This window comes from Stigmatopora argus, chromosome 4 (assembly GCF_051989625.1).
Source record: "Stigmatopora argus isolate UIUO_Sarg chromosome 4, RoL_Sarg_1.0, whole genome shotgun sequence".
Lineage (NCBI taxonomy): Eukaryota > Metazoa > Chordata > Actinopteri > Syngnathiformes > Syngnathidae > Stigmatopora > Stigmatopora argus.
Genome location: NC_135390.1, coordinates 2,773,800 through 2,801,268, shown reverse-complemented (window position 1 = coordinate 2,801,268; position 27,469 = coordinate 2,773,800). Strand labels below are relative to the sequence as shown.

At 43.0% G+C, this 27,469-nt stretch overlaps 1 protein-coding gene across 9 annotated transcripts in view; it reads right to left on the bottom strand.

Moving 5' to 3' along the window:
- The window catches only part of vegfaa (vascular endothelial growth factor Aa), a 38,966-nt gene extending 35,686 nt beyond the window's left edge, over positions 1 to 3,280 (bottom strand). For all 9 annotated transcript variants that reach the window (XM_077598110.1, XM_077598111.1, XM_077598102.1 and 6 more), the window contains exon 1: positions 2,579 to 3,280. In XM_077598110.1, coding sequence (XP_077454236.1) covers positions 2,579 to 2,644 — 66 coding nt within the window. In that variant the 5' untranslated portion in view covers positions 2,645 to 3,280. The remainder of the gene's footprint in view (positions 1 to 2,578) is intronic.
- Positions 3,281 to 27,469: the final 24,189 nt, after the last annotated feature.

The window sequence follows — 27,469 nt, the reverse complement described above, 5'->3', positions numbered from 1 at the left end:
CTTTCCACGGCAACGCACTCGTAACAGAACAAACACATTTAAATGAACTTGGATTAATATATACAGACACACTCAAACGTACGTTTAATGTAACTTTACACAAAACTGAATTCTAATTTTGTTTTACCTTTGTTCTGCGGATTGACTCCACCCGGACTTTCAGCGGGAGTTTCTAAAAGGAAGACATCAAGGGTTGTTTGTTTTTACCCTCCCTTCAAAATATTTCGAAAAAGACGCGCACAAATGTCCTCACAATACGATAACGCGCGACCACTTGCCAGCTTGTCAGGGTGCCTCTTTTCTACAAAATCAGAAAACTCTTGCCACTTCGCTAGCATGTCTTTGATATTCTTTGTAGCCAGGCGGTCCCTCTCTTCCACCTCCGCCTCACTACAACACCCCAAATTTTCACTCTCCTGGAGCTGGATTAAATCCTGTGTCATCAGTTCTTATCAGTTCTTCGTGGTGCTCGGCGATTAGGTCATTCACACGATATCATCCATGACAAAGAGCAAGCTCTGTGACACGTACTCCACTCTCATATTTTTCACTTATTTTGTGCTTAATATTGATTGTCAACGTTCGCCTTTTCTTTGCACAACTCTTCATTCCACCTGTTTGCTTTGGATCTATTGTTGTTCACTTTGTATTATGCATTGACTGACGGGGAAAAAAAAACACGGGAAAATGCAACGCTCCGCCCAGTGCTCGTAGATATCTGTTATACACGAAAGAGATGCGGCAAAAAAGACAGTGCGCTACAATGATAAACAGCCTCTCATGTCTTGGCCACCTGGCTTTCTCGTATCTCGAATTTTTTATCGTATCTAGAGATAATTATTTGCTCGAAATTTTACCCGTATCTCGAAATGCTCGTATGTCGGGGTGCTCGTATGTCGAGGTACCGCTGTACATGGCTCTCGGTAGGTTAACCTGTGACCCACTTTGACTAACATTATTTTGAAAAATAAAGAAAATATAAAGAAAAATTGATTCCATTTGTTTGGAACTCCCATTTTGAACATGACATAATAAAATGCATTCATTTTTTGTAATTAATCATACCCAGCATGCAGACATGCACATTTATCAATTCAAATGTGATCAGCTGGGAATTATAACGAAAATTCCTCACCATCTACGTCAGGCTGGAAACTATATAAAAGACGCTTCTAGTAGGCTTAATTCTATTTGCGTTTTTTCACGTGCAAAATTGCCTTTTTGATGGTGAAAGTAGTTGACGTGACAATGTGCTGCATCATCCGTTTACCTCATGGGGCTGCTGCAATTTACTTGAGTATTGTGTGAGAAAGCCTGTGTGAGAAATGTAATGTGACTGAGGTAGGCATCCTGCAGAGAAACCGTCTATGAGAAATCGAGCTCTGATGTCCAGGTATTTCAGATCACCGTGTGAGGAAAAATAGACCGGACTGAACTCGGGGCGAATAACTGAGGACATGATCTAATAATGTATTGCGGTGTATGAGTTGTCATTTAAAGCAGGTAATAATTGAGGGTTTTAACCTCAATTGTCCACAACGACATGCAGGGAATAACAAAAATGTCGCCCTGCTTTTTGGCCGTTTACTGTGTTTCAATTAACTGCTCCTTTCGGCACCTGGCATGGGGGAGATGCAGGGTTTGGCCTAACAACCAACCACCCTAATACGCCCCCCCTCCTCTTTTTGTTGATTAATTTCTCGCCTTGCCAGCGTGTGCTTCCAACCAGCGGTTCTTCAGTTCCACCCCCGACTTACTCAATGTAAGGATCATTCCAAGTCAATTTTCTGACGACTCGCAGTAGCCCTGGATCTGCGTTGATTACAGCACCGTTTGCAGAGCTGCCAACCTCCGTCGATCCCATTTCAGGAGTACCCTTGTCTCATTTCAAAAGTTTTATGTTTTCATCAGGAGTGAATGTGATTCATGCAAATTGGATATGAAATGTAAACAAAATAAAATAAATAAAGGACAATTTAAATAAAACTATTATCATGCTCGGATGATTCACAATGCACTCGTTACCGAATTCATCCGGTTTATAGTGCTATTGAATCAAATGTGTAAGTAAGATGGCTGACTGAAGCTGTAGCGATGGTGTGAATTTCGAGGCATTTAAATTGGAAATTCGGCACTTTTCCGATATGGTTGCTTAGAAAAAAAATTGATGAATTTTTTTTTGGATTTCCAGAGTTTAGGGAGGTTGTCAGGAGTCCCGGAGTTTCTGTTGCTTGTCCGGGGCAAACTTGAAATTCCGGGGAGCGGGCAGCTCTGCGTTTGACACACTGGCTCTATCTACATTGGACGTGACAAAAAAAGTGATAATAAGTTCAGCGTTTCAATGGGATGGGGTTGATTCGCTGAGCAGAAGGAAAACATGAGGGTTTTATAGCGAGGCTTGCCTACAAATAAAGTACAGTGACGAAGGAAATTAAACCACAGTGACAAACTCTTTTTTGAACACACAAGACAAAGTTTTAGTAACCCGAGACCTTTTCGTCGCATGGAGCAACTGATTTTAATTTATATTAAATGCGGCCATTTAATTAGCTTAGTAATCAAAAGAACAGGAACTTACCTTTACAGTGGGTAGGCGAAGCACCGCTGCCAAGAGTATTTGCATCAAACTAAAAACAAAGTTCATGATTGTAATTCCACAATAGTCGCAAGATCCCAGGGCTCGATTGAAATGATAAATACAATATTTCTAATTAAATACAAAGGGGCAGCGCTAACAATAAATAAAAATGAACTAGCACTTTTTTATAACCGCGTCAAGTCTTTGCTATAGTAAAAGAGAATCCATATCTTCCCGGCTCATGTGGCACAGTACTGTCGTTTTGCAACACTCTGTTGACGTCCAACAAACATTGCTCATCCACAGACAAAGACGCTGGGATGGGGTTTGAAATCCACACGAGAAAAGATGGGGCCTCCACATACGTTCAAACGATAATGTTAACAAGAGAAGCAAGTCAGCTCAGCAACTTCACTCGCTGATTGTCTTACGGCTCCCTCAAGTAGTGTGGCGGGATAGGGCAGTGTTGGTCGGTACTCCGACAAATTGCTCCCCTTTTCTTCACGCCAGTCGCCGTTCCTTATTTAGTGCCCGGCTTGGACTTCTCTTCTTATCCGCGGTTGTTACTATAATAAACATAGACGGCGGCTTGTGACCGGCTGAGCTCAGCTGTACCAGCTTCTCCAGCTCTGTCTGCTCTCGTTCCATACAGCCTGCTTTCGATACTTATTAGAAAAGGCGCAGAAGCATCAACGAGCAGCAGGCTCGCCAAGGAGGAGGGGCAATGGAAAACAGCCAATAGCTAATAGGCTTGTTCCAAACCCTTGCCTGATCATTACTGATCACCCACCTATGTCTGTGTCAATATTGTCACAGTTCTGTGATCAACATTGACACAACGCAGTTACCGATTTGTTACAATTATTCTTGTTACCACTACTGGGCAAATAAAAAAATACATAGTTTCTATCCAAATATACTAATTAAAAAAACAGCTAGTTGGTAAATTGGTATTAAAAGGAAAACAACAAAATACACATGGTGGGTCTGTATATTAACATCCCATCTCATTTCATCTTATTTTCTGAACCGCTTTATCCTAATTACGGTCGCTGGAGCCAATCCCAGCTGTCTCCGGGCCAGCGGCGGGGGACACGCTGAATCAGTGGCCAGCCAATCGCAGGGCACAAGGAGACAGACAACCATTCACGCTCATACTCATACTTAGGGGTAATTTAGAGTGTCCAATCAGCCTACCATGCATGTCTTTGGAATGTGGGAGGAAACTAGAGTACCTGGAGGAAACCCACGCAGGCCCAGGGAGAACATGCAAACTCCACACAGGTGGACCGATTCTGGATCTTAACCCAGGACCCCAGAGCTGTGAGGCCGACGCGCTAACCACTCCGACCACCGGGCCGCCATATTAACATCCAAAACACTTTGTTTTTCATTACTCAAATACCCCAAAGTAAATTCTGTCCCGTGGGTGGTTTTTCTTTTGGTAACATCACTGTTTTGGAAAAAAAACATTCAATATCCACAACGGCTTGAGTGGTTAGCGCGTCGACCTGACAGCTCCGGATTCCACGGTTGAAATCCATGTCGGTCTACCTGTGTGGAGTTTGCATGTTCTCCACGTGGGTTTTCTTTGGGTACTATGGTTTCCTCCCACATTCCAAAAACATGGATGGTAGGCTGATTGGACACTCTAAATCAGTGGTCTCCAAACTATTCCACAAAGGGCCGGAGTGGGTGCGGGTTTTCATACCAAACCATAAAGAGGACACCTTTGTGGTGTCCTTCAGTGGATTGCAGTCAGGTGCTTCTTGTTTTCTGGAGAAATATCATTGGCTGGATCGGTTGGAAGAAAAACCTGCACCCACAGCGTCCCTCGAAGACCGGTTTTGGGACCCCTGCTCTAAATTGTCCCTAGGTACGAGTGTGAGCGTGAATGGTTGTCCTTCTCCTCGTACCCTGAAATCGGCTGGCCACCGATTCAGGGTGTCACTGTGTTGACTTTGCATGTTCTCCCGGGGCTTGCGTGGGTTTTCTTTAGGTACTCCGGTATCCTTGCACATGCCAAAACCTGCCAGGTAGGCTGGCTCAACACTCTAAATTGCCTCTAGGTATAAGTGTGAGCATGAATGGTTGTTCCTCTCCTTGTGCCCTGAGATTGGCTGGCCACCGATTCAGGGTGTCCCCAGCCTCTGGCCCGAAGTCAGCTCGGATAGGCTCCAGCACCCTCTGCGACCCTAGTGAAGCAAATGAATGAATGTAAAAATCCACAAGGGTGTCCCCCACCTGGGTCCCGTAGTTAGCTGTGATAGGGTACAGCATCCAGCACCCCCCACAATCCTTGTGAAGATAAGAGATCCCGCTCACACTAATACCAGGCTCTATGTATTTGCCCTAAGTCCTAGGGAGAATTACAATTGTTCAACCAGCCTACACTGCATGATTTTGGGATGTAAGATGAAACCGAAGTACCTGGAGAAAATACACACAAGCCCTTGTAGAACATGCAAACTCCACACAGGAAGGTCCAGATCTGGGATTGAACCCTCGATCTCAGAAATGTGAGGCCGACGTGGTAACCACTTGTTCACCAGGTTGCCAGTATATTGTAATTATTATTGTTATCCATTCATCATCCGTACTGTGCATCCTTGCCAGGGTTGCTGACAGACAACCGTTCAGACTCACTTTTATACTGCCAATGACCAGGAATCGATACCACACTTGTGCAAACCAAAGTCAGGCAAGTGAAGCACTACACACCATCAGGTGGCTATTATTATGATTATCATAAACTCGGTAATGCGAACCAAGCTAAATATTCGGTCATACCAAAAATCGAAAGGTGGACGATAAATGGCGTAGTCGCAAGAAAATATGGAAAATTAAATATTAATTCATTGAATTCAGTGGTAACCTTGTTTGTTTAGTTTGTGGTGAGTGGGTCTCCATGTTGAAAGAGTATAACAGGAGTCAGCGGTACGAGACGAAGCATGCAGAAAAACAGGCACTTGATTGAAGCGGGGAGAGCGCAGATATGTATGATATATAATGTATTTAAAAAAGTAGGCTATTTTACAACTAGAACCAGTTTGGTAAGTTTTCTAATTAAACCAACTCCATGTGTGTGTGTTGGGTTAGGTGTCGGGTATACAGTAATGCCTTGACATACGAGCAATGTTCCCTCTAAGCTGCGCGCGTGCGCAATTGCGCACTACTCTCGTGCTCTCTGCGCAAGCAAACATATGCAGCGCACAAAATAAAATCCAACCTGAATTGACAAAAATAAACACTATAATTTTTTCTGCGCCATTTTTCAAAGCAACTCAGAGTGACAGCCTATCACAGACAAACGACAAGAAACGGTAATTTCAGACAAAACTATGACTAACACTGTCTAGCCAATGATATGATTAGCTTCACATCCCATGTGTTTTCTTTCACGGCATGAATAAATGTTAATGACATTAATTGGTTGCGTTATTTACACATTTTGTCTGGATTGCAGGTTAGCATATAGCTAACAGTTAGTCCGAGCTGCTGTCAAGCCTTTATCACGGCGAAACGACCGGGCTGTGGCAGAGCCACTCAACAAAAAAAGAAAACCGGTTCTTTTAAGAGGGAATGGCTGTCGGAGTGTGCGCACATAGAGGAACAAACGGTGAAATTGGGTGATAAAGGTCTCCTCTGCAAAACACGCAGCAAGGCTAAAGTTGTTAGCAATGTTCCCTCTAATTTTTCGTTGGTCTGAGCAGAATGTGAACCTCCCTGAGCGCACTGAGTACCAGTGTGAGCGACATCATCGGTACTCGGATGATTCGCCTAAAGACGTTTCGCCGACGGACGTTTGACAGACGGGCAGGTCGCCGAATGGACGTTCCGCCGAACGTTCATTCGGCCGAACGGAGGTTTTGCCGAAAGGGGATTCGCGCGCTCGCCCCGCCCCCGGATCGTGTGTGTACAAGTTTTTCAACCTCGGCCCGCGGGCCATATACGGCCCGTTAGGATTTTTAATCTGGCACGCCGCCGGTGTTGTCCAAATTATAGTAAAAATCAATGTTAGTCTACCATCAATGGCAGCCCGGGAATAAGCACTCTTGGGCGGGCAGATGTAGCAGAACCGAGCCGTAAAATGACAGCAATCGGGTCAAATGCATTCTAAAACAGCATTTAATGATGAAATACAAATACTGGAGCTCTTTGGACATTGGAACCGAGCCCAGGGAAGTGAATTCCTCGGTAAAATGTCGTGATGATATCGCGATGGAGGCAAAAAAACGTCTATATACGTCCATTCGCCAAACGGCTCAAAATGCTCTCAAATTCGGTCAAATCCAGCCAAAAACAGCGTTTAATGATTAAATACAAATACTGGAGCTCTTTGGACATTAGAACCGAGCCCAGGGAAGTAAATTCCTCGGTAAAATGTCGCGATGATGTCGTCTCGATGTGTCTCTCAAATTCGGTCAAATCCAGCTGAAAACAGCGTTTAATGATTAAATACAAATACTAGTATTTGTATTTAATCATTAAACGCTGTTTGAACGAACGTTCATTCGGAGACCTGTCCGTCTGTCAAACGTCCGTCGGCGAAACGTCTTTAGGCGAATCATCCGGTCACGACATCATCATTGCTCGCTATGGGCACACCAGTATCACACCTGCCACAAGCAGGTGCATGTCAATGTTCCCTCTAATTTTTCATGTAAAACATGCTGTAAAACACGAAAAACATAAGTGGACAGAGCTACTGCCACTGGCTGCCGCTTAAACTGCGCCATCATGAAGAAAGGGGTAAAAAAAAAAAAAAAAAAAAAAATCCGTTTTTTTTTTTTACTGCGCGCCATAGGATTGCTGCTGCGCAGAGAAGACGAGAGTAGTGCGCAATTGCGCACGCGCGCAGCTTAGAGGGAACAGTGGTTGTTAGCGAGTTTTCCGATGGAAAAATATTGCATATAGATGCAAGTTTAACTATCAAGTGACACATTCAGCAGAAGCAGAAGAATAATCACAAAGACTAGCAGAACGATGGGAAAATATTACATGCATGCATATGATATTACATGAATTATTTTTGTCGTATTTATAGATAAAAACTTTTAGTGGTGATGGAGAAGAATTTGTTAACACATTGAGCAATGTTGTTGTCAAAGTTCAATAAAAGTAGCAAAAAAGGAAGTGATTACTGTATACATGTATGTGTGATGTGCAAATAATCAGCTTTACCGTTTTACATTGATTGCAACTAACACTTAGTAGTTGAAAACAGGGGGCGCTTTCATTTGCAAATGCTTGTATTCAGGTTTAAGAGTGAGCTAAATCAATAATCTAAATGCCTCATAGATATCAGAAATTGGACAAGAAGAACATAATTGCAAAGAAGCCTCATGAAATTGTGCATTAATAAAAACACGAACAACTTTAAATTGCCTATAATTAAAAAAAGAGGTTTAGTGGTGGGCTAAATATATTTTACTTGACTGTAGCTTTGCCAAACCACATTTTCATCAAATATTAAAATGTGCATGTCCAGACTGTAAAATGCATGTGATTGGTTAGATTCCAAAGTAACAACAAAAACTTCATCAAGTTTTCATTCATTCTGTTAGGACTAGCTTGTTATTGTTTTTCCATTGCTTTCTCCCTGTGTACTCGTGTTTGTCCCTCCTGCCTTGCCGTTGTGCTCACGCAGCTGTGCGTTATTCAAAATTAGTTCCTGTTGTGTCTATTTAAACCCCACTGATTATTATGTAATTTGTCGGATCGTCTGCCTTACTTCCCCTGCCATGCGTCTGCGTTGTCTCGTTCCTCGATCCCCCGTGTTTTCCTTAGTCAGGTTTGGTTTTGTGATTTGATTTATAAGTCTTGGTTAATTTCGGAGATCCTGCCTGAGTTATTATAGTTTTGATATGAGCACTATTTCCCTCGCCCTCGCCTGCTTCCCTGCGATTGAGTCCTATTCCTTGTAACCTCGCCTTGACGTCTCCCCAAAGATATTCATACGTCTTTCATACCACCCATCCTCGAAAGGATTGCGGCGGTTGCTCTCCGAGCCTAACCCAGCTGTCTTTGGGAAAAAGGCAGACTACACGTTAGACCGGTCGCCAGTCAGTCGTAGGGCACACAGAGAGACAAACGATCCACACCCCCAATCATACCGCCACCAGCGGGAATTGAGCCCGCGCCTGCCCGCATTGAAGTCAGGCGAGTGAACCTCTACACCACGAGGCGGCTGCATCTAGCCTACTGATTCTATTTACAAGAGCATACAAATGTGGAAAACTACAAATAACGGCTTTGACAAAAATAAAACCAGCATTCTCAATTCATGCAAATGTTCACAATAGGATTGGCATGATCTACGAGTGGTTAGCACATTTGCCTCACAGTTCTAAGCTTGAGGGTTCAATCCCTTGTGGGTTCCGAGCTGTGCGGAATTTGCATGTTTTCCCCGTGCCTGCTTAGCTTTTCTCCAGGTATGTACTTGGTTTCCTCCCAAGTAAACATGCATGGTAGGCTGGTTGACCACTCACAATTGTCCGTAGGTATGAGTGTAAATGATTGTTTGGTTCCTTGTGCCCTGTGATAGGCTGGCTTGGCTAAGCTCCAGCACCCCACGGCCCTTAGGGGAATAAGCGGTATTGAAAATGACTAAATAAATATATTTCAACATAATTTATTGTACTTAATAAATACAAAATAAAAAGGGGAAAAGGTTAAAAAAGACTCACCATTTTCAGCGGTTGAACCAGGAGTCAGGAATAAGCGATTCATACCTGACTAGCCTCATCTCATCTTTTTATTCTAATAGAAATATTTCAATAAACTCGTCTGAAAAATTATAGTCAGTTGTAACAGACTGTAACAGCGTGCAGCTATTAACTGTAGCCTAATGCTATCAATAGATTACTCAGATTAGCTATACTGACAAATTAACTAACTACTGGTAGGTTATGTAAGGTTTGCGGTACATCACGCTGTGGCACTTATTTGAAAATAGAAATTGCTCGGCAAACTCGACGGCAGAGACCATCGGCGAAGGGGGATTTATTTTCAGAAATGCAAGCCCTGGGCGACGTTTCGGCGGACGCCGTGGTCCTAACCCGAAAATAGAGCTTGCTCAGCAGACTCCGGGAGCTTCGTGGTTGCAGAGCTGATGTTGGAATTTCCCCAGAAATGTTTCAAAGCTCCCGGTGACGTTACGTCGGATGTCATCGCCCTTGTCCGAAAATGGAGCCCTTTTGGCGACTAAGATGGCTGGATGCTGTGGGGGAGCTGATGGCGGAATTTCCCCCAAATATTTACAAGTGCAAGCTCCCGGGGACGTTAGGGCGCACCCTATCGTCCTTGTCTGAAAATAGAGCATTTTGGGCGACGAGGATGGCTGGACGACCTGAGGGGCAATCTGCAAGTTCAGATTCCATTTAAGTACGGGTAGTGGGCTGATGTCGCGTAAGAGCGGAGTGCAAGTTTAATTTCCCCCCCAAACAATGACGGCAATATAGATGAAGAACGTGCTATTAGTACTTTGAGAAATCAACTACAAACTTTCAATATGGCTCACAGTATGAAGCAAAGTGTCCCAGAGATTGATGACAACTTGGTCATAGCCATGGAATGTGGCAAAGGTCTGGACAGTTTCATGTCCTTGACAAAAGCATATATACTTTTTTTGACATATAGCTCATATTTAGATATTAATACATTACAGTCTTTTCATTTGCTTATAGCTGTAACTGTTGGAGTAATCATTATTATAAATGTGTTTGAAGTTTTATTAAGGAGATCATGTGCAAATTTATAATATAGGGGGGAATGTTGGAGTAATCATTATTATAAATGTGTTTGCAATGCTTATTTAGGAATATAAAGCCTTATAATATACATGCTTACTATATTAATCAATATATTTGCTTATTAGGAATAGTAATGCTCATCCTAAATGTGTAACTATATTAAACAATATATATATATATATATATATATATATATATATATATATATATGTGTTGATCGCTTTTATGTTAGAGTTAGAATTAATATGTGCTTTCAACGAAGACAAACGCTTACTCCAAGGTCGCTCTCCAGGACAGCTGGCTCCAGCTAGAGACTTAACAATTCACTGAGTCCTTGCTCCGAGGACTGATTACTGGAAGATACGCCTCAACCCTTTCCCCAGATACAAGTTCGCAATGAAGATCTGTGAAGGACGCTTAAATTGTTGTTGATTCAGCGGATGGCTATCAATTAACCTCCGGGATTACTCGCATATTGTTTTAAATTGTGACGCTAGGTTTGACGCTAGGTTTGCTTGATATGGAATTGTTTTGTTTCTTGCTTATGCAATTGGATCGAATCGATAACCTTGTAATTGTTTTGATTTGAGGCCTTAAATGGGCAGGACAAAATGCCGCTCGGGAGAATAATCTTGACCGGACGAGCGGGTGGATGTATTCTCTTCTTGCAAGAATTAAATGGTGATGTGACTACAGATGCCTTTTTTATTGAAAGCTGAATTTGGAAATACCTAAGGATAAACCTAACAGTAACATTTAATAAAAATTGATAAAAATGCATATCTGTCAACCTCGGCCAATTGCAATTCACCTTATTGACTGATAATGAGCCATACAAACCCAACGCGGCACATACTTACCCACATAGAGTGCACTAAATACGTATATTTTAGTGCCCAATCAGTCGGCCTTTTGTATGCAATAAATTCAAGATTCTGTAGATGTCGCTGACAGCTTGATGTTCTGGGTACATTGTTTGCTGACACGCACAGTGACCGAGATGATCTGGATTAGAGTGGGTAAAATGAGGTCGGTTTTACAAAAAATGTGCATAAAGAACAGTACAAAAGTTGTTATACAGTGTACACAATTTGAAATGATCCAAAATTCATGCTGAAAATGCCAAATTCATGCTGAAACTCACAAGTGCAAGACGAGACGAAAAATGGCGGAAGTTAGGGCACTCCCCCAAACTCAGAGGAAGAATGACGCACAGAATAATATAAAACGCCATGAAGGATGACGTCTTGCCTTTTCCAGTTTTGAACGTAACAGTTTCATTTTTTTGGCAAATAGGGCAGTAGTTCATATGTAAATTCTCTAATTTGTTCCACACTCCTCAAAAAACAAACCTACCAACTAAACAAAGTATCCGAATATTGCATGAAAGATGTGAAAAACACAAAAAATGAGAGAAAATGATTTATTAAGGGGTTAGAATGAATAACAAGCATGCAAAAACATTACATAGTCGTGGAGGAATACAATGCAGTGTAAGGAGGGAGCTAAAATTAGCACACAAACACATGCACATAAACACATCTAAACAACTTCAAATTATGAATTCAAAACAACTTATCATTAAATACAACTCCAAACTTGTCATTCAATATAGAGAGAACATACCAATGAGTCGTCGCTTTTAATGCTTCCTTCTGCTACAATAGCATAGCCATGGTAGTAGGTGGGTCACGGCCGGCCTGTATTGCTTTGCAATACATATCAGTATATTAGTCAAACATACGCCACTTTCTTATCTTCTGTTTTTCGATGAATAACATGGCCCACTTATTGATTTCATTCGCACCAATAATTTTACATAAAGAACTCCGTAATGACAAACACGAGTTGTTGTTGTGGGAGGCTCCAAGTGGAAGTAAAACAGGCCGCAATGTTACCGGGACAATTTCAAAATAAAATAATGGATACAGGAAACACATTCATTTTTGGGGAGATTTAATAACTGAGATCTTGTTTTCGTATGTTGGGAGGGTGATTTGCATATCAATGAGTTACGTTACCTGAAGATTTCGTACCTAGAGACATTCCTAAGTAGAGGTACGACGGCAACGTGTTTTCAACATAACCTTAGCAAAATATTCTTGTGTATCTATATCAGAGCTGCCAACCTCTGTCGACCCCATTTCAGGAGTACCGTTGTCCCATTTCAGGAGTTTTATGTTTTCATCAGGGGTGAATGCAATCGGTGCAAATTCTATATAAAATGTACAACAAAAATAACGGACAATTTAAGTCAAATTGTTATTATCATGTTATCGTGTTACAGAATTCATCCGGTTTGTCGTGCAGTTAAATCAAATGTGTAAGTAAGATGGCGGAAGCCGTAGCGATGGTGTGAATTTCAAAGCATTTAAATGGGAAATTTGGCACTTTTCTTAAATGGTTGCTTAAAAATAAATGTGACATTTTTTGGGCTTTCCGGAGTTTAGGGAGGTTGTCAGGAGTCCCGGAGTTTGCGTTACTTGTCCGGAGTAAACTCCTGAAATTCCGGAGTTGGCAGCTGTGCTATATGTATGGTGTGTTTCCTCAATATTACGTTGCTATGGTTAATGTGAATAGGTCGGAAAGGCTGTATTTTAGTTTTTAGGGAAACAATATCCGTCAAACAGTGTTGATGAAGTTTGATCATCCCTGAAACAAGTTCTGTAAGTAATGTAAAGGGACAAAAGTAGTAAAAAATAGATAGGTAAGAAAAATTATTGAACACTGAGGATCACATTTATTTCTTAAAGTTAGCGTCTAAACTGACTGAGTAAGCTATATGACAAAGTTCTTGCAAAGCAAAATATTATTTCTTAGCCAGAAGAATCTTCCCAATTTAATTAAAAACAAGGAAATATCACTCTTCATTCTGGGAAGGCACGAACCTTAAACTTCACATCACCCTCAAAATGACTTTACAACGAAGACATTTTATAAAAAAACTTCCCATTGTACAATTTTTGTTTGTTTTTCTGATGTTACCATCCTATTTATCTTTCAGTGTGGAAATAAAGTTGTATATAAACAGAAAACAAAACATTATATGCCTTCAGGCTCTCTCCCAGAGTTCATGTCAATTGAATCTGCACTTTATTAGTTGCATAACACTTTGTGGCCCAGAATCACTTAGGATGAATGGATAAAATGAAAGAATAAGAAGAATAGGCAGATTTTTTTTAAATCTATGCAGTACAGCATTCTGATTTTTGCTCTTGACAAAACTGGATGCTTTTTTTCTTTGCTCCCTTCAATTTGTCATCTCCCCACAGCTGCTTGTCTTAGTCTTGTCATGTCATCTCATCACAGCCTTTGTTGACTGGTGTAGGCAAAACCACCTCTACATCAACACCAGTAAGACAAAGGAAATGGTCATCGATTTTCGGAGGAATCCTCAACAGACCACTCAGGTGAACATCCAGGGTACAGACATTGAAATCGTGGAGAATTTTAAGTACCTGGGTGTTCACCTCAACAACCGACTAGACTGGTCCACAAACATAGATGCCCTGTACAAGAGGGGCCAGAGCCGCCTCTACCTACTGAGGAGTCTACGGTCCTTTGGAGTGTGCAGGACACTGCTGAGGACTTTCTACGACACTGTGGTGGCATCTACAGTGTTTTATGCAGTGCTCTGTTGGGGATGCGGGAGCACGGAGAGGGACAGGAACAGGCTGAATAAGCTGGTCAGGAGGGACAGCTCTGTTCTGGGCTGTCCTCTGGACTCTGTGGAGGAAGTGGGAGAGCGGAGAATGCTGACCAGGATGATGTCCATCATGGACAGCACCTCCCACCCCCTGCATGAGTCTGTGGAGTCCCTCCGAAGCTCCTTTAGCAATAGACTGCGGCACCCTCATTGCAGGAAGGAGCGCTTCCGCAGATCCTTCCTCCCATCAGCTGTCAGGCTCTTTAACAAAAAAATGGCTGAGTGTTAAGACCTACCGTATGCATGCATGTGCATTTATGTGTATGTATGTATGTATATATGTGCTAAGCAACACGCTTATTTATTTATACATTTATTCATGTATTTATTTATTAACTTACTTATTACCTATCTATTTATGTCTAAAATGCCTTTCCTATTCCTGCATCCTCACCCTCTTGCTACTGTGACAACGAAATTTCCCGAATACAGGATGAATAAAGTTATCCAATCCAATGTTCCATGTCTCATAATCACTACAGGAGCCTCTCACTGCATTTCTTTTGAAATGAGAAAATGCAATGATTTAACCGGTTAATGAATGCAAAGGGAGAAGAGAAGAGCGGGCATCAATAAGCCTTCTTCGTCTGGATACATGTTGGACTGTTGGTATTAGTGGAGGATCATATGGTACCTCGACATACGAGTGCCGCGACATACGAGCAATTTGAGATACGAGTCAAATTTTGAGCAAATATTTATCTTGAGATACGAGACAAATTTTGAGCAAATATTTATCTTGAGATACGAGACAAATTTTGAGCAAATATTTATCTTGAGACACGAGACAAATTTTGAGCAAATATTTATCTTGAGACACGAGACAAATTTTGAGCAAATATTTATCTTGAGATACGAGACAAATTTTGAGCAAATATTTATCTTGAGATACGAGACAAATTTTGAGCAAATATTTATCTTGAGATACGAGACAAATTTTGAGCAAATATTTATCTTGAGATACGAGACAAATTTTGAGCAAATATTTATCTTGAGATACGAGACAAATTTTGAGCAAATATTTATCTTGAGATACGAGACAAATTTTGATATATGAGCAGACAGCGGACGCGAGAGGCTGCTCATAAGAACATCATGGGCACTGTCTCTCTCCCTGCAACTCCCTTGTGTAATGTCTCTGCGAGCACTGGTTGCATTTTTTCAGTGTTTTTTCCCTGTTAGTCAGTGCGAATGGCGTATATAGTGCTACTTCTCGTTGGCAAGTGGCCGTGCGTTATATCATCATTTTGGGAATATTTTGAAGGGAAAACAAAAGCAAGCAACCCTTGATAGGTTGCATCTGAAAGTCAGGGTGGAGGCGGGGCAAATAGATCCAACCTGCGAGAAGAAAGGTATCAAAATGTCAAACAAAATTACAATTAAGTTTAGTGTTAGGTTAGATTAAACATATTTTTGAGTGTGTCTGCATCGTAATCCAAGTTCATTTAAATTTCTTTATATTATGTTACGTGCGCGTTGCCGTGCGAGCTGCACAAGCAAATATATTGTTGTGTTGATTTAAAGCCATTTTCAAGACAGACTATGACAGAAATACGACAGGACAGGCTGGACTTTTAGCATTAGCTTCGATGGCGATAGAAAAGAAGGAAGAAAGAAAGGAGGATGGATATTGTGTACAGTTAAAAAGGATTTTTGGTGAGTAAAATAGGGCTATATTCCTAAATAATATTTCAATTGTGGGCCCGGTTCTGATATCTGAAAAGCTCCAGTGTTTGTATTTAAGTTCCAGTGTTTGTATTTGATCACAAAAATGCTGCTAGGAAGTGGATTTAACCCCACTTTAGTGCAATTTCTGCCGTTTCGCCATTAATGTCCATCGCTGTCTTTTCCCGGGGAAATCACCTCCCTGGCCCGGTTGTAATGTCTGAAAAGCTCCAGTATTTTTATTTAATCAATAAATGCTGCTAGGAAGTGGATTTTACCCCATTGTAGTGCAATTTTTGCCATTTCGTGTATGGACGTATATGGACGTATCGACGTTCATCGCTGTCGTTTTCACAGGGAAATAATACTCCGGGCCTGGTTCTGATGTCTAAAAAGCTCCAGTATTTGTATTTAATCAATAAATGCTGTTTTCGGCTGGATTTTACCTCATTTTCGGGCAATGTTTGCCGGTACGCCATTGACGTTCATCGCTGTCTTTTCCCGGGAAAATCACCCCCTGGCCCGGTTGTAATAATAATAATAATAATAATCGGACATAGGCCATGTCGTCATTACCACAACCCGTCAGGGCCCGCAGCCTTCCTGGTGTTCACAGACCGCATTACCAGTCTCACTTCCTGTTCCCGGAACGTCAGTGTATTGCTGCAGGGTGGTGGTGGGGGTGTTGAGACTGGGCCTGATTTGTCAGTCTCAAAGCGGGCAAAGAAACGGTTCAAATTCTCCGCTAGTGAGGCATCTGCATTAACAGACATAGTATTGTTGTTGTAGTTGGTTATATGTCGTATTCCTTGCCACATCTTCTTTGGGTTATTTTCTGTGAAGTGCTCCTCAATTTTTTTGGTATATGCTGCCTTGGCCTTTTTAATGCCTCTTTTCAGCTCAGCTCTGGCAGCGCTATATTTTATCTTGTCCCCTGATCTAAAGGCGGAATTACGGCATTTGATGAGTGCCTGTGTCTCATTGGTCATCCAGGGTTTTTGGTTAGGAAACGCTAACAAATGTCTGAAAAGCTCCAGTATTTGTATTTAATCAATAAATGCTGCTAGGAAGTGGATTTTACCCCATTTTTTTGCATTGATTTATTGATTATTTTTTATGTGTCGCAGCTGTAGCTGCAGTTGAGGTTTTATAGCCATAAAATAGTTTTAGAGGGTTGGATTGATTCGTTGAAGGTGCTATATATATATATATATATATATATATATATATATATATATATATATATATATATATATATAAGGGGCACGTTTTCACCCCGCCCACTTTTGTTGTTAACATCTTTAAATTCATTTAAATTAACCTTGTCTTCATTGCGTCCTTATTTTTTTTTTTAAACACACGAGACAAACTTTGGCAAATGCGAAGAATGTATAAGTAACATTCACAAGTGCAACTGTTCAAAACCGTTCCCTAACCCCACAGTCTTAAGACTTTATATTTCATGTAATCATGTCCATCTGTTTCCTTTTTCTTTAATCGCACGCAAAATACTTTCATACATCGTCTTGTTTTGATGCATGCTCACCACAGACAACTAGGAAACACATTTTTCCTCGCCCTTCAGCATGTTCCATTTGTGCTCTTTGCCGCACTCATTCTTCATTCACATGGAGTGACGTCACAAACAGTCAAATCCCATTTAAGCTGTTCAGATATAGAGGCGTTTTATCAATATCATATTTGAAACTACCTCCCGCATGTGGTTTCAATCTGTGTTGCAGAAATCATATTTCTGTGCTCTGTGACTTTTCAGCCTACAAAAGAGCCATCCACTTACAATCTGTATGGTTTAAAAATCAAGTTTTGGCTGCCAGTCTGAACAAGGCCTTGGTGACCTTGTTTAAATATAGGTTCGGACTAGAACAAATTATAAAACCGTCAGCATTGTAATTTATTTAACCTATTTTGTACCAGGCTGTGTGATATGTCTTTTACTAATGTCTGGCTTGTGCTAGTCACATGCTAAAAACAACAATAAAAGACATGTCTTTATGATGTTTGTGATCCAACATAGGGATTCAATTTAGCCCCTACAAAGACAGACACACAGAAAAGAAGTTGGGAAGGTTTAGATTGCTTGTTGGTCAAGCCAACTGATTCTTATGCTGTTTTTCCTCACATCATTCAGAACATTTGGATATCTGGGATCGACTGGCCACTGATTCAGGGTCTCCCCCACCTCTGGCCCGGAGTCAGCTGGGATAGGCTCCAGCACCCCCTCCAACCCTAAGGAGGATAAAGTGGTTCAGAAAATGAGATGAGAATAGATTTGGATATATGTACAGCACTGAATATATACTAAATGGATTTGATTTGTAAACTACTACTTCGGTACATCGCCAAAGGAATATCGGTAGATCGCACGACAATAACGTTTTGATCCCTCCCCTCTGTTGGGTTCCTTAGCTAGGCTCATATGAATTTGGCACGTCCGCAGTAAGCTTTAGCATGAATTGAGTGTGGATTTTCAACCCTGTTTCCTGCTGCTCCCATACCTGTTGTCTAATGCAAGGTATATCAACATAAATTATTGCTGAACTTTGTTGATGGGCTGTAAAAAAGGTAGATCGTGGAAGGTTGACTCCTTGAAAAGTAGATCTTGGAGCAAAAAAGTTTGAACACCCATGGAATAAAGTATGCATACAGATTTTGACAGAGGAAACGACAAGAAAAAGTATGCAAGTTTGCAGTTGTGGCCAAAAGTTTACATACACTTGTGAAGAACATAATGTCATGGCTCTCTTGAGTTTCCAGGTATTTCTACAACTCTGATTTTTCTCTGATAGAGTCATTGGAACAGATACTTCTTTGCCACAAAAAACATTCATGAAGTTTGGTTCTTTTATGACTTTATTATGGGTTAACAGAAAAAGTGATCAAATCTGCTGGGTATATTTCCATTTTGATTTAAAATGCAGTAAAGCCACATGCACCACATCTGAATGGACTCTGAACGGACGATGGCGATGTCATAGGTCGCCTCGCCTCGCCCGGAGTGGTCTCCTGAAAGCAAGACGGGTCGTCGGCCACCTCACCCTGAACGCATAAAGGGTCGCTGGCCGCCTGGTTCTGGGAGCATGATAGGATGCCAGCCGCCTCGTCCCGGAACCATGGCGAAACACTCGACCACCAGGCCGCTCCACGCCACAGAGAAAATGATTGCTTAAATAAATGTGTCCATTAATAAAATAAACAATTAAATAAAGGAATACATTATGACAATCTAGTAAAAAAATGTTAGGTGAATCTTGGTTTATCTAGTAAATGGTCAAATATCGAAATAGATCAATAACTGGGAACAGGTGGGATTTAAGCATAGAATTCTGACAAGTAACTGCTTCAAAGAAACAAACTTTGCAATCTTTGCTTCTCAATTGTGTGATGTAACAATCTTGAAAAATGGAGCTCAATTAAATCAGATTTTCTTCTGGTTGCCATTTCGAAGTAGGGGTTGAAGGACTAAGCTACCTCCTGAACATACTGAACTACTATTAACAGCGCTATAAGCAGTTAGAAAGTGTAGCTGCAAATCTCCTGGTTGGACTAATGGCGAGGCAGACAGCTTTAACAACTGTCATACGCAACACTGGCACTGCACTGTCATGAATCATGCTTCATGATTTTTCCGGTCGTAAAGTCAAACTCACATAGGTCATAAGTTGACGACTGTATTCTGTGCTCGTCATGCAAAGTAAGAATTCTGATGTCACACATCACAAGAGATATAGCATGTAAATATAACTTAGCATAGACTTCACTTTCTGCAGCCATCATGCAAGGAATGCTTAGTTACACTCCTTTCAGCAACATCTACGCTACATTGCCCACTTCACAAGTCTTTATTTTCAGGGTGCTGGTGCGCACCCATCAGCCGTTGCACTTGTGAATGCACCACAAGGAGCATCACGTGGCCACATGGCTCCATGTGACTGACAAGAAAGAGCGAACAAGAGAGAGATTTGAGCTAGACAACCCCTTCAGCTATCGCATGTTTGAAGTGAGGTACTGTCGTTTTTTCCCCGCTCCATTCTTCCCTCACTCGTGGTCAAGACCCCAAGATACTTAAACTCCTGCACTTGGGTAAGGACCTCATCCCTAACCCGGAGAGGGCATGCCACATTTTTCCGACTGAGGACCATGTTCTTAGATTTGGAGGAGCTGATTCTCATCCCGAACGCTTCACACTCGGTTGCAAATCGTTCCAGTGAGAGTTAGAGATCACAGCTTGATGAAGACAACAGAACCACATCATCTGCAAAAATCAAGGATGCCATACTGACACAACCAAACCGCCATGGCTGCACCTAAATATTCTGTCCATAAAAGTTATGAACAGAATCAGTGACATAGGGCAGTCCTGGCAGAGTCCAACGCCCACTGGAAACTGATCTGACTTACTACAGGCTACGTGGACCAGACTCTGACACTGCTCATAGAGGGAACGGACCCCACATATCAGGGGTTCCAGAACCCCATAGTCCCGGAAAACCTCCCACAAGACACCCCAGGGGACACGGTCATATGCCTCTCTCCACAAAGAATATGAAGACTGGTTCAGAGAACTCCCATGCTCCCCAAGGACCCCGCCAGAGTATAGAGCTGATCCACTCTTCCACGGCTAGGATGAAAACCACACTGCTGCTTCTGAATCTGAGATTCGACCTCCCAGCGGACGATCCTCTCCAGTGCCGCGGAATAGACCTTCCCAGGAAGGCTGAGGAGTGTGATTACCCTCTAATTGGAAAACACTCTCTGGTCTCCCTTTTTAAATAGGGGAACCACTACCCCGGTCTGCCAATCCAGAGGCACAGTCCCTGCCACATTGCAAAGCGTGTCAACCAAGACTGCCCCACAACATCCACAGCCTTAAGAAATTTCAAGCGGATCACATCCACGCCTCGGGCCTTTTCACCGAGGAGCTTTTAAACCACCTCAGTGACTTCAACTCCAGAGATCAGATAATCCACCCTAGTCCCCAGGCTCCGCTTCTTCATGGGAAGGCGTGTCGGTGGAGTTGAGATCTTCAAAGTATTTGGGCCACCGATTCACAACATCTCAAGTCAAGGTCAGCAGCGCCTCATCCCTACTATACACTGCTTTCCCCTCCTGAGACGTCAGATGGTGGACCCCTCCTTTGGTTGCAGCCCAACGGTTGTTGCACCCAACCTTTTTGGCCCCTCTCATAGGTGATGAGCCCATTGGAAGGGGACCCCATGTATTCTCTTCGGGCTGTCCCTGGCAAGGCCCCATGGGTGTAGGCCCAGCCACCAGGCGCCCGCCATCATGCTCCTCCTCCAGGCCTGGCTCCAGAATGGGGCCCCAGTGAGCCACGTCCGGGAGAGAGAAAATGCCGTTCAATAGTGTAATTAATCACAAGAGGTCTTCTGAGTCCTGTTTTGTCTGGTCCTTCACCTTGAGCTAGTTTACCATTGGTGACCCTACCAGGGGCACAAGTCCCCAGACAACATAGCTCCAAGGATCCTAGGAACACACAAACAACAACACCACGATATGATGATGACTCATCGGGGAGCATATTTCATATATACTTTTATCATTTTAAAGGGTTTCTAGTGGGTAATAGTAAAGATTCTGGAACAAATACAGTAATCCCTTGAATATCGCGGTAAATGTAGACCAGACATGGCCGCGATAAACGAAAAACCGCAAAGTAGGATCACCCATATTATAACTTCCACAATATATGTTTTCATGCCTATACAGAAAAACAAGTACACAAATTCAATTATCAAAAAGTGTATATTTATTAAATATTATAGCTATAAACATGTCAAAAGACTAATGTATTAATCTCTAAATATTGTGTATATATTTAAAAATGTAACTACTTTAAATACCGTACTCATTGAAAAAAGTTCATCTCCACTTGATATAAATAAATAAAAAAACAGGTAAAAGGGAGTTTTACTCTAAGTCCTTTGTCTTCTTGTGGCATGGGTACATTGTTCGTGATATTCGCAGGAATACTGTAGTCACCTGACTAAACATGTCAGGTAACAAAACGACTTAAAAAAACACTGTTGTCTGTTATAAAGGAATCCGTCAAAACAGGCTTTGTTCTTATTTTTTAAAGCATGAGGAACAAAAACTTGCAGTAGTAGTAGAGTTTGGAGATTCAATCCACTTAAATGTATTTTTGCACTCTAATTTTTCTAGAAGTAATGCAATCACACTTTTTCTCTCTATCCCAACTGACTATTTGGCTGCAAATGTAGCATGCCTTAACTGGAAATGTCTCGTTACATGACTCTTTTTGTTATTTGAAAAATGCTCGCTACAAAGCGAACATTCAGGCAATCCTTCCGGATTGGCATGAAATGCAAATGGTTCAGTCCAAGAAATATTGAATCCTCAGTTTTCCTCAATTAATTTTATCCTTTCCCCTTGAGATCCATGGCTCATCACATAGTCGCCGGTTTGTTGACAAGAGCCACTTGCCTAGCACCCCGCCCTGCTGATAAAAACGTGTGCCAAAGGCTATGACCCAAATTTTCGTTGACAGAAATGTTGAAAGTTAATATTTATTCTGTACACATTCTTACATTATTGTAAAACATTAAGAATGTTTGTGCCATGTTTTTCTTATACAGGAACCATATCAAAACAAAATATGTATTGTTGTATTATGTTCATTTTGTCTTCTTCTTATTAACTATGTTTTAACTGATTCATTGATGAAAGACAATGGTGTTTTTAGGTTGTTTTGTTACCTGACATGTTTCGGCGTGTTACTTCCACCTTCATCAGAGTGTCACTGGTGTAATTGTGACATGCCTTAATCACCTGATGTTCCATGAGAGTGTGACTTACCTGCCAGAATTGAAAGACAAGTCATGCCCCCAGCTGTCCAATCACCTCTCCAGGATACTGATGCAGGTATAGAGCATAAAAATCTCCTTCGTCCCTGTTGATTGTCATTGAGCCTCGCCTGCAGATCTCTACCCACTATCCATAAGTTGTCAGTTGTCAGAACATTACATGAACGCACCACAATAACCACGGAGGAGGATAAAATCAAGGAGGAAAAACACATACTACACACACTAAAATGGGGTCAGTATCCACAGTGGGCAATAAAAAAAGGCGCAGAACAGGTCAAAAACAAAACTAACACGACACAGGGGAGTAAGAAAAACAAACAAACAAGAGCACAGAAGAATGGTAACATCAGAGGGATCACAGACTGTAACCAAAGAACAATGAGGAAATACAACATCAACACACCTGCCAAACCACACACAACCCTCCGCCAGATCTTGGTGCATCCAAAGGACAAAAACACTTGGAAGATAAATGCAATGCCAGATATGAAATCCCGTGCAAATCATGCAATAACTGTGTTGTGTCTGTAAAACAACTTCAGGAACAGGCACAGAAAGAGTGAGACCAATTTATAGGAAATATGTTTATTACCAGACTGCAGGATGGGGAGAGAGCTCGAACAGCGGAACGCACGGTCTGTTCCTCTGCAACTCCCTCCGAATGAACAGTGAGTGAGTCTTATATACATGCAAAACAGACAGTTGTCGGCAGGACTTTGGACTGATATGTTTAGTCATTTGCAGGGCAAAGATTGATGAATCAGTGTCAGACAGTTAAGTGTTTGCGCTGACATGTCAACCAGTCACAGGGCAATGTTTGATTGATCAGTGTCAGACAGTTAAGTGTTTGTGCTGACATGTCAAACATTCACAGGGAGTTTGTATGACAACGGTGCTTTTATACTTACAAAAACTGATATAATATGAACAAGCAATTGCAAAGAGACTTTGTCATCTTATCTTACAATCTTATCTCACAATACCCTCCTGTCGTGAGTATAAATACATCGGAACCTTGTTCGTTAGCGATGCTACTTTTGAACGAAATTCTTCACAAATTACTTCGAACTGGAGTTTAGACCGACCAGGAAGGGGCGAAAAACCCTCGTGCAGTTGAGGGTGAATTCCTCCCTTGACCCCCCGCTTGGCATGATCGCCTCATGGCCTGGTGTCTCAGAATAGGAAATACATTCTTTTTTTGGGAGCCCCACTCCCATTCGGCGCTCGCCCAGGCCAGGGCCTTATCTCGAAGACAGCCGATAAGGTAAGCGATCTTGGCTCGGTCCGTGCTGTAGGTAAGGCATTGTTTGTTTAAATACCAGAAGGCACTAAACAAGGAACTGCTGACATGCGCCGAGGTTCCCACTGTAGGGGGCGGGCGGCGGGACCATAGGTTCGCGGCGCGGCGATACCATTAATGGTATGTTTGATAAAGCTGAGAAGTAGGGTAAACAACATGTTAGGATAACAAGCACGAGAGCAATAAATTTTATGAACGGTACTAGGGCTTTCAAAAGAGTCTGTGTCCATGAGCCTGAGAGGAACCAGTCAAGCCATCCTCATTGTGGAACCAGATCTCTGGTCATGTTCTTCATAGTTTGTAGGGCATCATGGACTGAGTAGGATGTGTTGGCAGGGATGACGGTGCAGTATGAGTCTCCTACCATGGCACTATTCTGTTAAGGGCAAGGCGGTTCTGGGCTTCTCGGCCTTGTTGTAGTCGGACTGATGCGTTGACATAGGCCTGGAATCTGTAGTCAATGGTTTCCAGACGTAAGGTGTTCTTTGCTGTTCCTACCCAGGGGATCAGAGCCATCAGGATTTTGGAGGTGAATGACCAGTGTTTTGTGTTCGAGGGGGACATCCCAGCTCCACACTGGATCATGGTTTTGAGCTCCAAAATCACACGGTGAGGTCCGTCCCAATGTGGAGATGACCAGCACTTTCTTTTTATCACCTTGACAAGTACCAGGTCGCCTGTGGACAGGACCTGCTGTGTGGGAGACCGAGAAGATGTGGAGATTGCCGCCTGGATGTTTGCAGAGTGTGCGGCTTCTTTGGCTGTTTTGTCTGCTAGCTTGTTCCCCAGTGAGACAGGGTCTTGTCCCGTCATGTGTGCTTTACATTTGCAGATAGCCAGCTTCTTTGGTAGCTGTACCGCTTTCAGGAGTTCTGTGAGAAGCTCTGTGTTTTAGACTGGGGATCCATTGGATGTTTTCATTCCTCGTTTATTTTAACCCTTTGTAAAAAGGTTTAGTCTCAATTGAAACGCTTTCACCTTTTTTGCATATGGAGACAATAAACCCAATATAAAAGAATTCCCTATGGTTTTATGGCATTGCTTGCTGAGCAATAATCTTTCCAATCAATATTGGAGTGGTTGCCATTTCGTTCTATTACGTCAGAAAGTTTATCTCACCTGTCTCCTCAAACGTTTCAACTGAGAGAACCTTCCTACAGTGCAAAAGGTGGATCCAAATCCCCCTCTCGGCTATTTTCATGTCTGCTGATTGGTCAGCAACACTTGGTATGGACGTTCCCACTTTGGGTCGTGTTAGTGCTTCTTCTTTATACTGTAGGTTGAGCACCCAGGCTCCTGGCACCACCGTTGATCCGTTTCCTGTTGAGAAGCACAGTCTCCTTCTGCTAACCCAAATTCAATGCATCGCCTTAAAGATTTTTTTTCTTTTTCAGTCACCCCAAATTCCTCATTTCGCAGAGCAGGTTATTTGTTCCTCCACGTCAAGTTTCACATTTGGAATACTGCTGCTGTATTTTCATCAAAAATTTCATTTGACGAAATATTTTTTCCATAATTTGTCGCCGCCATCCCTGAAAAGGACTCAATGGCGATTTCAGAAATTGATTTCAAATTTCCAAATCCTTTTTCCACCTTGATATCTGATCGATCAATTATATCTTGGTGGCCAGCCAATCAAAAACACAAAAAGACAGACAACCATTCACGCTCACACTCATAATCAGACATCAGTGGTCTGCAAATTTTCATCACCGCTGGAGACCGCCATCCCCAGTGGGGCTTCTTGGCAGCTCACCACCTTTTGCTGTCCTATTAGCAATAATAATTCCCAAAGGAAATAGGTCAACATAATTTGGTTGACATCAATTGTTCGATGCTTATGCAATCCATAAGGGAGGGTAGGCAGGGTGGTGGTAACTCAAAATGATTTCGTTAGTACACCCCCAAAAACAAATTGCAAAACTAGAGAATCTAAAGGAAACAAAGACAAGACTTGGAAGGGACATGACAGTGCTCCCAACATCAAGAACATGCAAACTCCACAGAGAGAGAGAGAGAGAGAGCGAGCGAATCCGGCGATGTATTGTCCGTTCGACAAAATGTCCGGCAACGAATCTGGCGACGAATTGTCCGTCGACGAAATGTCTGTTCGACGAACTGTCTGGCGACCAAACGTCCGTTCGACCAAACGTCCGGGGACGAAGTGTCCGTCGACCAAGTGTCCGTCAACCAAGTGTCCGTCGACCAAGTGTCCATCGACCAAGTGTCCGTCGACCAAGTGTCAGTCGACGAAACGTCCGGGTAGCATTCAAACAGTCATTGGACAACCTGTCATATGCTAGTTTTGCAAAAACTCCATTCGGTAAAAAATTCTCATCTCATCTTCTCCCGCTTTATCTGAAGTCGGGTCGCGGGGCAGCAGCTTCAGCAGGGAGGCGCAGATTTGCCTCTCCCCAGCCACTTCATCCAGCTCTACCAGGAGTATCCCAAGGCAGCCCGAGACATAGACTCCCCCAACGTGCCCGGAACACCTCGAGGCGTCAGGGGGCATCCTGATCAGCTGCCCGAGCCAACTCATCTGGCTCCTCTCATTTCAGCCGCTTGTATCCGGAATCTCGTTTTTTCAGTCACGACCCACAGATGACCATAGATGAGGGTGGGAACGCAGCTCAACCGGTAAATAGAGAGTCTCGTCTTTTGGCTCAGCACCTTCTTCACCACGATGGACCAGTGCAGAGTCCGCATCACTGCAGACGCCGCACTGTTCCGCCTGTCGATCTCCCGCTCCATTCTTCCCTCACTTGTGAACAAGACCCAAAGATACTTAAACCCCTCCGCCTGGGGAAGGACCTGGTCCCCTACCCGGAGAGGACATACCACCGTTTTCCAATGGAGAACCATGGTCTCAGATTCGGAAGTGCTGATTCTCATCCCTGCTTCACACTCGGTTGTGAATTGTTCCAGCGACAGTTGGAGATCACGGCCAGGACAACCCCCTGATGGACTAGCTCGCCGCCTCTTCGCGGGGTGGCGGGGACGGCTCCCTGACAGGCCAGCTCGCCGCTTCTTCGCGGGCCAACCGGGACAACCCGCTCACGGGCATGCTCGGCACTTCTTCGCGGGCCGGGCGGGATGATCCCTGACGCGCCAGCTCGCCGCTTCTTCGAGGGCCGGCCGGGACCACCTCCCGATTGAGGATTTTGTTTTGGGAGCCCCACTCCCATTCGACGCTCGCCCAGGCCAGGTCCTTATCTCGAAGACAGCCGATAAGGTAAGCGATCTTGGCTCGGTCCGTGCTGTAGGTAAGGCATTGTTGTTTAAATACCAGAAGGCACTAAACATGGAACTGCTGACATGCGCCGAGGTTCCCACTGTAGGGGGCGGGCGGCGGGACCATAGGTTCGCGGCGAGGCGATACCGGGGTTACCTCTGGCGAGGCTGGGGTTGGCCGTGCACTCTGTGAGTGAGGCAAGGGCGTGAGTTGTGCCTGTATGGATTTGAGGATTTGAGTTATCTTCGATACCTCAGTCAGAAGGAAGTGGATTGCTTGACTGTGCTGGTCCATGAGCGGCGCTGGTTGATCGGTGGGGGCTTGGTTTGAGCCCGCGGTTTCCATGTTGGTTGGATCGTGCTGTTACGATC